At 35.8% G+C, this 14,285-nt stretch overlaps 1 protein-coding gene across 10 annotated transcripts in view; it reads right to left on the bottom strand.

Moving 5' to 3' along the window:
• Positions 1-597: 597 nt before the first annotated feature.
• The window catches only part of PPP1R42 (protein phosphatase 1 regulatory subunit 42), a 49,316-nt gene continuing 35,628 nt past the window's right edge, over positions 598-14,285 (bottom strand). For 3 of the 10 annotated variants that reach the window (XM_031946311.1, XM_031946316.1, XM_031946310.1), the window contains one exon: positions 598-748. In XM_031946311.1, coding sequence (XP_031802171.1) covers positions 617-748 — 132 coding nt within the window. In that variant the 3' untranslated portion in view covers positions 598-616. Of the gene's footprint in view, positions 749-3,099; positions 3,331-3,637; positions 3,860-7,888; positions 8,154-14,285 lie in introns of those variants that run through there. The other 7 variants (XM_031946317.1, XM_031946313.1, XM_031946318.1 and 4 more) reach the window with 7 other exon arrangements.

Raw genomic sequence — 14,285 nt, 5'->3', positions numbered from 1 at the left:
TGCCTCTACCTACTTCATCCCCTTTCTTTCCTCTAAAAAAGCCAAACAAAACACAAGAACAAGCCCAAAACAAAACAAACTCCAACCGATCCAATCAAAGAAATTCGAACTACAGAATAAAGAATCAGAGTACTTGGGCTGCCAATGCAGACTCACTTGTGTAAGTACTTAACTAATAGGCCATGTAACTGTTTCCTGGTGTGTTGAGGTCCCTTCCAACGGAGTCTATGATCCTAGATTACATCTCCCACACATCCAGAGCCTGTCGGCCAAAGGCGAGCACAAGGAAGGGCCAAGGATAAGAATTTGCATGCAAAGCTCAATAAGAAAGAAGGGGCTCAGAGAAGACCCCTGCATTTGTTGTGGGCTGAGAGTAAGGCGAAGCTCAGGCCTCCGCACCTCACGCGGGCATCTCTTTGCCTAAATCCAGGGCGCTGGGAGCTATTTCATGGACCCAAAGGAAAAAAAAAATTAAGAGGAGGGAAGGGGTAGGGATAGGGTTGCTGAAGAGAATGGGCTGGAAGGGATAGTCCTCAGGACTGCTCTTTGCCCCGCTGCTCACCTTTCTTCCTGAAGCCGTTGGGTGCTCCTCTTCTCCAGAGGGAGCCAAAAGGGTTCAGCTTGGGCGCTGTCTGTCTTTCCTAGGTCGTGTGTACTCTGCGAGGGACGGTTCTGTCCGCTGGCCCCTCACATTGCAATTCTTTTTTGCAGAAGCCCCGGGTCTGGCCGCCGAAGCGCCTTTTCTAGTCTGATTGTAAATGCAAGGTCTCTCTCAGTTCGCCTGCAGACAGAGGACTGGGAAATCCGCAACTAACTACCTGAGGGTCCCCTTCTCACGGTTGCCGCCCCTTTCCTGTCTGGAGAGTCATTAATCAAACTGCTGTTGGGTGGGAAGAGGGAAGAAGGGGGAGAATTGGGGGCTCCCACGGCACTCTTTGACAGCCTACATTTCCCTCTCCCTCCCTCCAGGAGTTAAGGGAAGGTGGGGGGGGGGGAGAAGGAGGGGACACTGGCAATGGTTGTGACAAGAGTCGACCTTAGTCCACCATCACCAGTCGGGTTTTTTTCCAGACTCTAGCCCCGCTTGCACCAAGGGAAGCCTGCTTAGCATCATCCAGGCTCCTAAACCACTTCTAATACTCTTAGCCACCCCGTAGGATACACTCTCACTCTTAGGATACTTCAAAATCCTTTGGACAGACACTTGCATATACAGATCTTAATTAGGCAGTTTATATTGGAAGATTTGCACTCCAAGCTTAGCCCCTCTTTAAAAAAAAGTGTGTGTGTGTCTCACGCACACAAACATGTATCACAACACGGAAGTCTCATTATATAAAAGTATATAAAGAATCGAAAAAAAGGAAGTTTGTGTATGAATCTGTGACTTTCTATTACTCAGTTTAAAAGAATTGCTCAGCTGGGTGTGCTGTAGCAGGTAAGTTTCGGACTGGGAAGATCTGTTTTAGATCTGTCTCTGATACATATTGGGCATGTAAACTAATCACTTAACCTCAGTGCTCTAGGCAGCTCTAAAGTTTTAAATTTGCTCAGAAGGTTCCGACCTTCCGATCAAAAGTGAACATTTTCTCATGGAGGTCCGTATTCAAATGAAATCACAGGACAATACCAAAAGTGCCCTGCTTGTTTAGAAATTTTCTCTCTCTTCTCTGGTTTGTCATTTTAAGCTTGTCACAAATTGGCCCCTTTATAACAGTGTGGTTGAAACCACTCTTATTGTGGTTTCAATCTTTTGACAGCTACCCTCTTCAAAACACTAGGACCAACCACCTCCCTTACTCATTCTCCATCTTCCTTTTTTATTTCTCTGCCTCCTAAAATTCCTGGCTTCCTTTCAGATACAGTTCAAGGACTCCCTTCTGCAGCAGATCTTTAGTAGTCTCCACCTCATCAATTGCATATATCTCTAAGCTTAGCCTATGTCCATCTTTATTCTGTGCAATATATACATATATGTTATATATGTATATATACTAGTGAGTATTCATATCCACATTTGTTGTTGAATCCTTTCAGTCATGTCCGACACCCTGTGACCTCATTTGGGGTTTTCTTGGCAAAGATACTGAAATGGTTTGTCATTTCCTTCTCCAGCTTAATTTACAAATAAGAAATTAGGCAAACAGGGTTAAGTGACTTGCCCAGGAGCACACAGCTGGTAAGTGTATGAGACTGGCTTTGAACTCAAGAGGAGTTTCCCTGACTCCAGGATCAGGGTTCTATATAGTACACCATCTAGTTGCTCACACACATACACGACAGATTTATACACACATATAGATGCCTACATAGATATGATTACAAACAATATATATGTATTTGTGTATGAGTATATATACATGAACATATGCTATATATGTATATAGCTATAGTATATCAAGTGGCCACATCCCAATGCAATGGGCAATGAGAAGAATTTGTGCCAACAATTATGAAGCATGAACTGTGGAGTGCTTTAGAGCTTGGTCAAACATTGAGGAAGACTGTATCCCTATCCACTGTTTCCCAGGCCATCACAAGTGAACTTGACTGTTTTTCTTGTTTAAATGACTTAAATAACTTTGAGGAGTGAATGAGGCTGATGATTTTGTGCAACTATCTCACTTAAATCCAATTCATTAAGGACTCAAAGATTTCACTTGTAATAACATCGGTCCTCTTTGACAAAGGACAAAATAACTATACATGTATATTTACATACATATATTTATATGTATGCACATATGTATAAATACACATGTATATTATCTTCTCCACTACAGTGTATACAAAACCTTGAGGACAGAGGGATTGTTTGTTTTTTCTTTCTATCACAAACATTTAATACAATCATTCAATAAATGCTGTGTATTTTACAAGGTGGTATTTGAGCTTTACCTCCTTCCCTTTTACATCACTATTGATAATCTCTACATTTCTTTACACAACTCACTTCATCTCCTAAAAAAAAAAGTCTTACTTATAACAAATGTGGAATCAAGCAAAGTAGATTGAATTTGAGTACTGAGCTCATTCTACCTCTGGTCTATTTTTCTATCAACATGTGAAAAACATGTTTCATTAACAGTCTTCTGTAATCATGATTTAATACTTTATTGATCAAACTTTTTAAAACTTTCAAAGTTGTTTTCCTTTACATGAATATAGTCTTTATATAAATTGTTCTCCTAGTTTTGTACTTTACTTTGGCTCATACAAATCCTTTCAAATTCTTTGAAGCTGTAATATCCTATTAGATGATCACGATTTCTTCAACCATGGCCATTTCCCAAATTGATGGAGACCCCCTCTGCTTCCCGTTCTTTGTCTCTGTAAAAAGTGCTACTGTAAATATTTTTGCACATATGAATCCTTTCATTTTGTCTTTGGCTTTTTAGGGAATATATTCCTGGGTATGTCTCAGTAAAAGTTAAATGATTTTTTAAAATAGTTCCAAGTTGTTTTCCAAAAGGAATAGAATAATTTATAGATTCACCAACAGCAAATTAGTATTCCTATCCTGCCAGCAATCGCCATTTTCTACTTTTATTAGCTTTGCCAATCTGTTGAGTGTGAAAACCTCAGTTGTTTTAATATGTACTTCTCTTATTAGTTATTTAAAGCATTTACAAATTTGTTGATAATTTTTCTCCTTTTGAAAACTGCTTATTCTTTAAACTTTTATTTATTAGAGAATTGGTCTTATTACATATTTGTACTAAACTCCTCTGAATATAACATCTCTGCCACTCTCCTCTTTTCCTTTCCCACTTGGACTATGTGGGGATTTTATTTATGCTCCATTTCCCTGAATCTGATGAATCAAAGAGTCTTATTGGTTGCAGTTGACTCTGAATTCCTCAAAAAAAAAAAAAAAAAGTCAAGTCATTATCTCCATCAGATAATATAATTATGTGTAAAAAGAAAGACCAAGAAGAATTATTAATAAATAAATCTTACAATCAAATTGGGTTCAAATTTATGCTTAAGGACCCTTGGTATGGTGAAAAAAATTCTCGATTCGGATTCAGAGAACAAGGTTCAAATATTAGCTCTTACCACTTACTACCTGACATGATCATGAACATTTCTTACCCTTTTGAATGTCAGTTTTCTCATCTATACAATGAGAGGCTAGGCCAGGTGATTTCTGAGAATCTTTCAGCTCTAGAACAATAATTTTTCAGCTGCAAAGGAAATCCTCTGAAAATCAGTTTTTTCCTCATTTAACAAATAGTTCCATAAGACATCATGTGGAATGACAGAACACCAGTTTTCCTAAAATACCATGTAATTTTCCCCCCTATTAAATGAGAAACTGATTATTTTCTTCCATTCCATCTTTTCTCACCATGAAAAAGTTTATACAATGTAATCCATTCTAAAACAGAGATGTACTATAATTTATGTCTAGAACCCCTTCCCTACTAACTTTTTCAATCCCAACTTTCATTGGCAGCTTGGGTCCCAGAGAGGTGACTATGAGAGAAATGATTATTAATAACCAATGATTCAGGGAGATCTACATTCCCCCTTGTTTTAAAGTTCAGTCTGGAGGGATATTGTTGCTGCTGATTAAACCCACCCTGGGACAGCTATTGTCTCCTGCTCACACTTGGATGGGGCATATATTCTTTGGATAGATGGTTCAAAACTGGGGGCGGTCTGAGTATAGAAATAAGTTTCTCTGTCCAAGGGTGACATATTACTTTCAGTCACTCATTTTAATATAGCTTACCTCCTATTGTGTTGATTGCCGCTCCTCTTCCAAAAGAACATATAAACTCTGAGCTCACCATGATTATCTTTGGTCTGAGATGGCCAAATGATCACCCCTTTATTAGTAACATGCTGACCTTATTAATAAAGTGATTACTCAGAAACTATATCTCTCAAACTTTTTAAATCACTGCAACTTCTTTTTCCCTAGGGATTTTAGGGGGAACCTGCAGGGATTGGATATTGTGATACTATCATTCATGAACCTTAATTTAGTATGCTTCCCTAAATATATTAACCAAATAACATTTCCCCAGCATTAACAACCACTTCATATTAACTTTACAAAAGGATATACAGAGAAAGGGTAGCAAGGATAAAGATACAAAAATCTCCCCAAATTGGCAGTACACTGTCTTGTGGGGAGAATGGGCTCAAGTTTAAAGTGACTAATAAAAAATATCCCCCCCAGACATTGATGCATTGTTGGTGGAGTTGTGAACGAATCCAACCATTTTGGAGAGTAGTTTGGAACTATGCTCAAAAAGTTATCAAACTGTGCATACCCTTTGATCCAGCAGTGTTACTACTGGGATTATATCCCAAAGAGATTATAAAGAAGGGAAAGGGACCTGTATGTGCACGAATGTTTGTGGCAGCCCTTTTTGTAGTGGCTAGAAACTGGAAGCTGAATGGATGTCCATCAGTTGGAGAATGGCTGAATAAATTGTGGTATATGAATATTATGGAATATTACTGTTCTGTAAGAAATGACCAACAGGATGATTTCAGAAAGGCCTGGAGAGACTTACACGAACTGATGCTGAGTGAAATGAGCAGGACCAGGAGATCATTATATACTTCAACAACAATACTATATGATGACCAGTTCTGATGGATCAGGCCATCCTCAGCAACGAGATCAATCAAATCATTTCCAATGGAGCAGTAATGAACTGAACCAGCTATGCCCAGAGAAAGAACTCTGGGAGATGACTAAAAACCATTACATTGAATTCCCAATCCCTATATTTATGCCCACCTGCATTTTTGATTTCCTTCACAAGCTAATTGTAAATATTTCAGAGTCTGATTCTTTTTGTACCGCAAAATAACGTTTTGGTCATGTATACTTATTGTGTATCTAATTTATATTTTAATGTACTTAACATCTACTGGTCATCCTGCCATCTGGGGGAGGGGGTGGGGGGTAAGAGGTGAAAAATTGGAACAAGAGGTTTGGCAATTGTTAATGCTGTAAAGTTACCCATGCATATAGCCTGTAAATAAAAGGCTATTAAATAAAAAAAATAACCCCCCAAATGCAACAAGACCTCTCCTGAACATATTCAAGACTCTTGAGGGAAGAAGGCTCAAATTCGAGGCACATACATAATGAAACGTGTGTATAGAAGAAGGGGTAGTTTCTGGCCCCAGAAATCATTTTTTTTCCTTTAAAGTTATTTACTAAGTTCATTTGGTGTGACAGAGATGGACAAATTACTCTTACTTTCTGGAAGACACATTTTATACTGTGATTTCAGTTGCCAGGATGACTCACTATTAGGTTAAGCCAAACAGTATTAGAATTGGGTGTTCACTGGAGTTGACTGCTATAGCTAACAGGACTCTCTCTGCAATCAGCTCCAATTTCCTTGTTACTTTTTTAAATTAATTAATTAATTTTTTAAATAACTTTTTATTGACAGAACCCATGCCAGGGTAATTTTTAAAAACATTATCCCTTGCACTCACTTCTGTTCCGATTTTTCCTCTCCCTCCCTCCACCCCCTTCCCCAGATGGCAAGCAGTACTATACATGTTAAATAGGTTACAGTAGATCTTGGATACAATATATGTGTGCAGAATCGAACAGTTCTCTTGTTGCTCAGGGAGAATTGGATTTAGAAGGTATAAATAACCCGGGAAGAAGAACAAAAATGCAAGCAGTTTACATTCATTTCCTAGTGTTCAATCAGCTCCAATTGCTAGACTTTTTGGCTTTTCTGAATTTTTGAGGCTGACAAGGTTATAACCTGAAATCTTCCATCTCTAGACATTTATCTGCTTAATATCAAGAAATACAGAAATCCAAAGAAGCAGAGGCATCATGTGTTCGCATTCACATAGTAGTTCCATGGGGAGATATAGGAGGGAATGCTACTGGCCCTATCTCAATCCCACTCACTGATTGCCTGAAGGCTCACAGAAAATTCATGGCCAGGAAGGAAAATTGCAAAAACCATAGGAGCAGAAATATATCAATCCTTTTGAATTCAAACTCAATTTCAGCTAGATATTTTCATATTAGCATCAGCCTATTCTGGAAGTAGGCTCACCAAACCTTAATTTACAGATTTCACAAGTTTACACATGAGGAGTCAGAAGTGGGACCAACTCAGAAGTGCCTTATCCCAAGGCCAACTTTTTATTCACTATGTTGCCTCCATATTATGAAGCCAAATTTAATATGGGAAAATTTTTCTAGGTTTAGACCATGGAAGAATTTTCATTATTAGACTTAAGAGATGAGGAGAGGGAAGCAGAAGATAGCCTAAGACTCTGAGGTGGTGAAATATTCTGTTTGGATCTTTTTATTATCTTTGCTATTAATTAGAAAACATGAATGATTGATCGATTTTTTAAGTATTCCAATTTCTTGTATAATTGGAGAGAAAAATAATTTGTTTAGCTGGGGATAATAAAAATAATCCCAGATTAAGAGTATAAGGATCTAAATCACATCCTGTTTCTTATCCTAATAAATGCTGTGACTTTGCTTGCTTTTTGGGGTGACAGATTTCTCTCTTGTAAAACAAAAGGCCTGTGACCAAATTGGATGATCTTTCAGGTTCCTTTCCAGCTCTGACTTCTGATTCTGTGAAGCATTTTGATGACTGAATTTCAATCTTAGGTATCAGAGAATGTTTGATCTCAGATATGAACTTAATTTCCACTAACCAGTGCTATATAGAAAAGTTTTATTTTTGAAGAAACAAAACTATTGGCTCAAAATGTTTAATTGGAGGCTTTGGAGGCTGTGTTTCAGCTCTTTATTTTTCATAGTAAATAGAGTATGATAACTAAGAAGTAAACCAATCTATCTTTGAAATAAAAAATTGAAAAGCTATGATATTAAGTGGAACTTACTTTCAATATTTAAAAAGAAAATATAAAAGGGCAAGCACTAGTTTTTTCCTTCATAATAAAATCAAATCATGAAATAATACAACTATAAGAGATACAGTTGTCAAAAACAAAAATCCAGATTGCAAAGCTATAAGTATAGCCTATAGTTTAGATCTTCATTTTTTTTTTAATCAAAAAAGACATCACTAAATATAACTGTCACATTAGGGGTACAGGTGGCTTTGTGAAGGTTCAGATTCATCATTCTGGGTGTCAGGTTTTGCTTATGCTTCACGATAAGCTTTCTGAATTAAAAGACAAGACAAAAACAATGTTAAATTGTTCAATGTTAAATGATTATTCAAAAATTACAAACCATGATTTAAAGACACTACTTATTAACATTATTTTAGTCTTTCACTAAACTTGATGCATATTCTGAGTTTACATTGAACAGCATAAATCTCCTAGCATTTGGAACAGAGAGCAGTCAGGGTTGGAGAAGGATGAGGATCAGGGGATTGGATTAAGGACCTCAGATGACTTTCTGACACTACTCTTACAGATGGTATTCTTAGTGATTTCTGATAACTGTGAATGGAATTGTATCCTTCTCCTCCTTCATCTCAAGGCAATCACTACAGGATTTATAAGACCAAGGTCTTTTATCACCCATGGGTGACAGGTTTTTTCCTGTCCTTTTGGGTTCCCAATAATTGTTGCTGAAAATGACTGTGCTAGTGAGAAGCTGAGCATAGGATCATAGATGTAGAACTGAAAGGGACTTCACAATCTATCTAGTCCAGTCTACTTAGCCCAGAGAAGCCTAAAGTAATAGAGAGGTAGGAAGTGACAAGGCAAAAAATTGAACTCAAATCCTGTGACTTCAGGATCTCTGTGCATTGTACTACACTAGACTTAAAAACTAGAAATGACTGGACATGGCTATGTTGGGCTTTCCCGAAAAGCCTAATTTCACAAAAGTTTATCATGAAGTTAGACAGTATGTGATAGTTTTAGGGGTGGCTAAGAAAACCTTTGAAGATAACTACTGAAGTATGATATCTGGATACAATTCAATAACAAAAACCCTGGAGACCTCACTATTATAAGACTCTTGGCTATCATGTTATGCTTTGTTAAAGTTATTGACCATTGTACTACTGTAATTTGCTTCCTGAAGCCACTTTGAAAGTGTGCAAGGGCAGCTAGGTGGTACAGTGGATAGAGCACCAGCCCTGAATTCAGGAGAACCCGAGTTCATATCTGGTCTCAGACACTTAACACTTCCTAGCTGTGTGATCCTGGGCAAGTTATTTAACTCTTATTGCTTCAGCAAAACAAACAAACGAACAAAAAGAAAATGTGCAACAGGCACCAAATAGATTTTGAATATACATACCCTATACACTGTTTCAAGTGAGATATTATAATGTCCTATATATTATGCTGCAATGCATTTGAGCATATTTAAGCTCAGCAATGCAAAAGAGATTTCTGGATTATGAATTTATATGCAAGTTCTCTTTATGAACTGTGCGATTAAAGAGATATATGAGTAAAATATTCAGTTTTCAAAATTCTTAAAGAACATAGGAAACTTTGTTATAAACTGTTAAAACAATGTTGAAACAAAGTGTCTTTTAATACCATTTAATTTCATAGTATCAGATTTTGAATAACTTTATAATTCAAAAAAAGCTCATGATAATCCTTTGCTTTAGTAGAAGACACTGAGTATTTTTTAATGCTCAAATAATAATGTAATGTAACACAAATCATGTGCCCAAAAGATTTTTTAGGTATGTTTGAGACCAAGTATATCCAAATCTAACTAACCAGAGTAATCATTTTCACATTAACAAAAAGATGGATTGACTCTGTTAACCATGCTTGGGTTTTAATCAGTTAAAATAAATCAAGCAACAATTAGCCTTATTCATTTTACTGGCAATACATAATTCTCAGTGGATCTTATGTGTATGAAAATGAGTAAAGGTATTTAATGTCCATTTTTAAATTACCAAGACTCAAACATGTCCTACCACATTTAAAAAGAGAGGAAACATCTGTCAGAACTATTTACTATGATAAACACAGAGAGGAAAAATACTAAATCTTTTTTTTTTTTTTTTTGCTCAATACCACATATTTTTAATCAAACAGTAAAGGCATTTGTTCAGAATCAGCTTTTAAATAAAAAACGGCTTTAACCTAATCTTTAATTAAAATGTACATCGATAATAATAAGTTCAGTTTGAGATTCAAAAAAAGCCAAGGGGTTCAAATTTTCTTTTCATGTAGGAAAAGAAAGCTTTTGTAAAAATACACAATAAGCATAGTTTGTAAAGAATTATAAAGGAAGGCAAAAAAAAAGTTTCCATTTCTAAGCATTTGCTATTGGCCAATGCTCCCTGCAGCATATGGCTACACATGGGCACAGATCCCACTATGCAGAGTTCTGGAATGTGTGAACTTCAGTTTCCTGGCACAGAAGGGCAAATTAATTAATAGACCATTCAGAAATATATTCTGATTCTAGATTGTGAGTTTGCATAGTACTAGACTGGAAAGTTAGATATTATTCTTGTATGTTTATATGTTATTCTATTGTCCATGGTGCATTACTTGCTTCATGATTTTGTTATATCCTTGTATTATTAGAATATTAGGAATATAGAGTGTATATCCTATGCACAATCTATGTAAGAATTATGCAAAAATTCTACCTAAAATATTTGGTTATTCTTTGTTGTGTAAATGAGCATTAGAAATTATATTCTCATTGTGATTTGAGGCAAGAAATATCTTTTTATAATTCTATAATGTCCAATTTAAGGAACTCAAAAGTAATTCACATGTAAAGATTTCTATCACATTTTGTGAGACATGACAATAAAACATTTAATATATTCAATAGTACTGTTTAAATCAGTTGAAGAACAAAATAAAATTTATAACTCTAGACATTTTATTTCATTTTGTTATAATCATTCTGTTATACTGAACTTAATCAAGATAAGTTGAAAGCAGAATGAAAACTCATTAATGGAGGAGTAAGCTTGAAGGCAGGAATGGTTTGGTCTTTGTAATCCTAGCACTTAACACAATGTCTGACACATAGTAGATGATTAATATCTTTTGAACTAAATCTAAGAAGAGTGGCAGTAATAATACTAATCAACCAATAAGCCTAGCATTTATTGTGTCTTATAAAGTGTCATATACTTTACATGCCTCAGGTATGAAATCCTGGGGCACACATCATAATATTCTCTATTTCTTCTTTGGTCCTAAATTCTTCCCTTTTCTAGAGATCTGACAGGTAAACTTTCCCTCGATCCCCTAATTTGCTTATAATCTTTTATGCCAAAATCATGACCCATTTCAACCTTATCTTGTTATATGGTATGAGATGTTTTCTATGACTAGTTTGTACCATATATTTTCCAATTTTCCCAGAAATTTTTATCAAATTCTGAGTTCTTATCCCAGAAGCTGGAGTCTTTGGGTTTATCAAACAATAGATTACTCTAGTCATTTACTATTGTGTCTTATATATCTAATTTATTACACTGATCCACTATTCTATTTCTTAGTACCAAATAGTTTTTAATGACTGCTACCTTATAATATAGCATTAGGTGTGGTAGAGCTAGGCTATCATCCTTTGCATTTTTTTCATTAATTCCCTTGATATTCTTGACTTTTTCTTTTTCCAGATGAATTTTATTATTTTTTCTAGTTCTATAAAATAATCTTTTGGCAGTCTGATTGGTATGGCACTAAATAAGTAAATTCAATTGAGGTAGAATTGTCATTTTAAAAAATATTAGCTTGTCCTCCCATGAGCAATTTATATTTTTCCATTGCTTAAATCTGACTTTATTTGTGTGAAAAGTGTTTTGTAATTGTGTTCTTATGGTTCCTAGGTTTGCCTAACCCTGGAGCATATAAAGTCAAAAAGCACAACAGGTAGCTAAGGGACTATCTTGGATGGAAAACTATGAAAACTTTCTGGTTGGTTTCCTTGCCTAAGTCCTTTCCCATTCCAGTATATTCTTTACTCAACTGTCAAATTAATCTTTTTAAATGGAAGGCATAACCATGTCACTTTGCAATCCAAGGAACTTCAATGTTTCCTTATCACCTCATGAATCAAAATTTTAAAGCCCTTCATAATTTATCACCTTCCTACCTTTCTAAGCTTTTCATATCTTATATCTCCAGTTACTAAAATGATACAGTGGTACTGCCTTCTTTGTTCTTTGCACTAGATAGTATTCCAACTTTCCCTCCTCAGCTCCATCTCTTGCCATTAGGTGGTGGCTGCAGTTCAGATGAGACTGCTGAGCCTGGAATGAGGAAGAGGATTCTTCCTGGTTCAATCTACCTCTGCACCTCCCTAACTGCAGGACTCTGGGCAAGTCACTTAGCCCTGTCTCAGTTCCTCATCTGTAAAATGAGCTGGCAAAGGGAAAAGGAGAACCTTTATAGTATCTTTATTAAGAAAACACCTAAAGGAATCACAAAGAATCAAAATGACTTAAAAACAACTAAAAAGTGAAACTCCATCTCTTGGCTTCCCTGGTTTTATTTCTCAGATCAAATATCACTTTCTATATGAAGCCTTATCCATTTCCTCTTAATGTTAGGAGAGACAGGAAGACTATCTGAGAGAGAACAAACATACTCAGAAGAGTTCCATGCTGAAGGTAACAGAGTTTTGAGGGCACTGAGGAATCAGTGCTCAAAAGATCTGAAAGAAAGGAAGAAGCCAAAAGACTTGAAAATATCATGTATATCACTACCAGCAAAAGAAGATACCAAATAACTACCAATCCATAATTCTCATCTCCCTGAAATATTTATTAGAAAAATTTATCCGTTATTATTAAGGGCTTCCTTGATGAAAATATAATATGCTCTCATAAATACCATTTTAAGATAAACCATCTTTTTATAAAAATACAACTGACCCTAAAATGTTAGAATACAAGATCCTGTTGTACTTATTGTATTTCTTTTACCTTTGCTTTTTCTTTTTTTTTATTATTGCTTTTTATTGACAAAACATATGCATGGGTAATTTTTCAACATTAACCCTTGCAAACACTTCTGTTCCAATTTTTCCCCTCCTTCCCTGCACCCCCTCCCCTAGATGGCAGGCAGTCCCATACATGTTAAACATGTTAAAGTATATGTTAAGTATAATATATGTGTACATATTTATACAGTTCTCTTTTTTTGTGCTTATTGTATTGATAAAATTCATTGAAAAATGAAACAACAGAGATAATTTTTCTGTTTGTCCCTTTGCTTATTAGTATCAATTTGGTAAAACAAAACAAACAGGAGAGCGTGTGTTCACTAAAGGGATGTGCAATTTTCTTACTAGGTGATGAAGTCTTCTAGATGTTGCTTGCAGGTGATAATATGGTGATTGTAACAGGTTTCAGAAGACTGAAGAGATTCTTAAATGAAATCCATAATCCCTTGAAACAGTTTGCTCTAGCTTTCCACACAAGAAAAGCCTAGTGAATGAGGACTATCTGCTGTCCAGATGATGTATGTTATGTAGTTGGAAGGATAGCCTACAGAGTTCATTTACATATGTGTGTGTGTGTGTGTGTGTGTGTGTGTGTGTGTGTGTGTATGTGTGTGTGTATCTCAGAAAAACACAGAAAAAGGTACATTTTGCTGGGATTCAGAATGGAACAAAATGAATTGCATTTGGGAAATTTGAGCCCTTAGAATAGTTACCTTAGACCCATATGTGCAAAAATGTTTGTGGCAGCCCTTTTTGTAGTGGCTAGAAACTGGAAATTGAATGGATGCCCATCAATTGGAAAATGTCTGAATAAATTGTGGTATATGAATGTTATGGAATATTATTGGTTTTTTTTAAAATATTATTGTTTTGTAAAAAACGACCAGTAGGAGGATTTCAGAAAGGCCTGGAGAGACTTACATGAACTGATGCTGAGTGAAATGAGCAGGACCAGGAGATCATTACACATGGCAATAACAATACTATATGATGATCAATTCTGATGCACGTGGCTCTCTTCAATGAGATGAATTAAATCAGTTCCAATTGTTCAATAATGACAAGAACCAGCTACATCCAGTGAAAGAACTATGGGAAATGAATGTGGACCACCACATAGCATTTTCACTCCTGTTTTTGTCTGCTTGCATTTTTGTTTTCCTTCTCAGGTTATTTTTACCTTATTTCTAAATCCTATTTTTCTTGTGCAGCAAAATAACTGTATAAATATGTATACAAATATTGTATTTAAATATACTTTAACATATTTAACATGTATTGATCTACCTGCTATCTGAGGGAGGGGATTGGGGGAAGAAGGGGTAAAGTTGGAACAGAAGGTTTTGCAAGGGTCAGTGCTGAAAAATTACCGATACATATGTCTTGT

This window comes from Sarcophilus harrisii, chromosome 1 (genome assembly GCF_902635505.1).
Source record: "Sarcophilus harrisii chromosome 1, mSarHar1.11, whole genome shotgun sequence".
NCBI classification, from domain to species: Eukaryota; Metazoa; Chordata; class Mammalia; order Dasyuromorphia; family Dasyuridae; genus Sarcophilus; species Sarcophilus harrisii.
The sequence above is the reverse complement of the archived record's forward strand: the minus strand, read 5'-3'. Positions and strand labels throughout refer to the sequence as shown.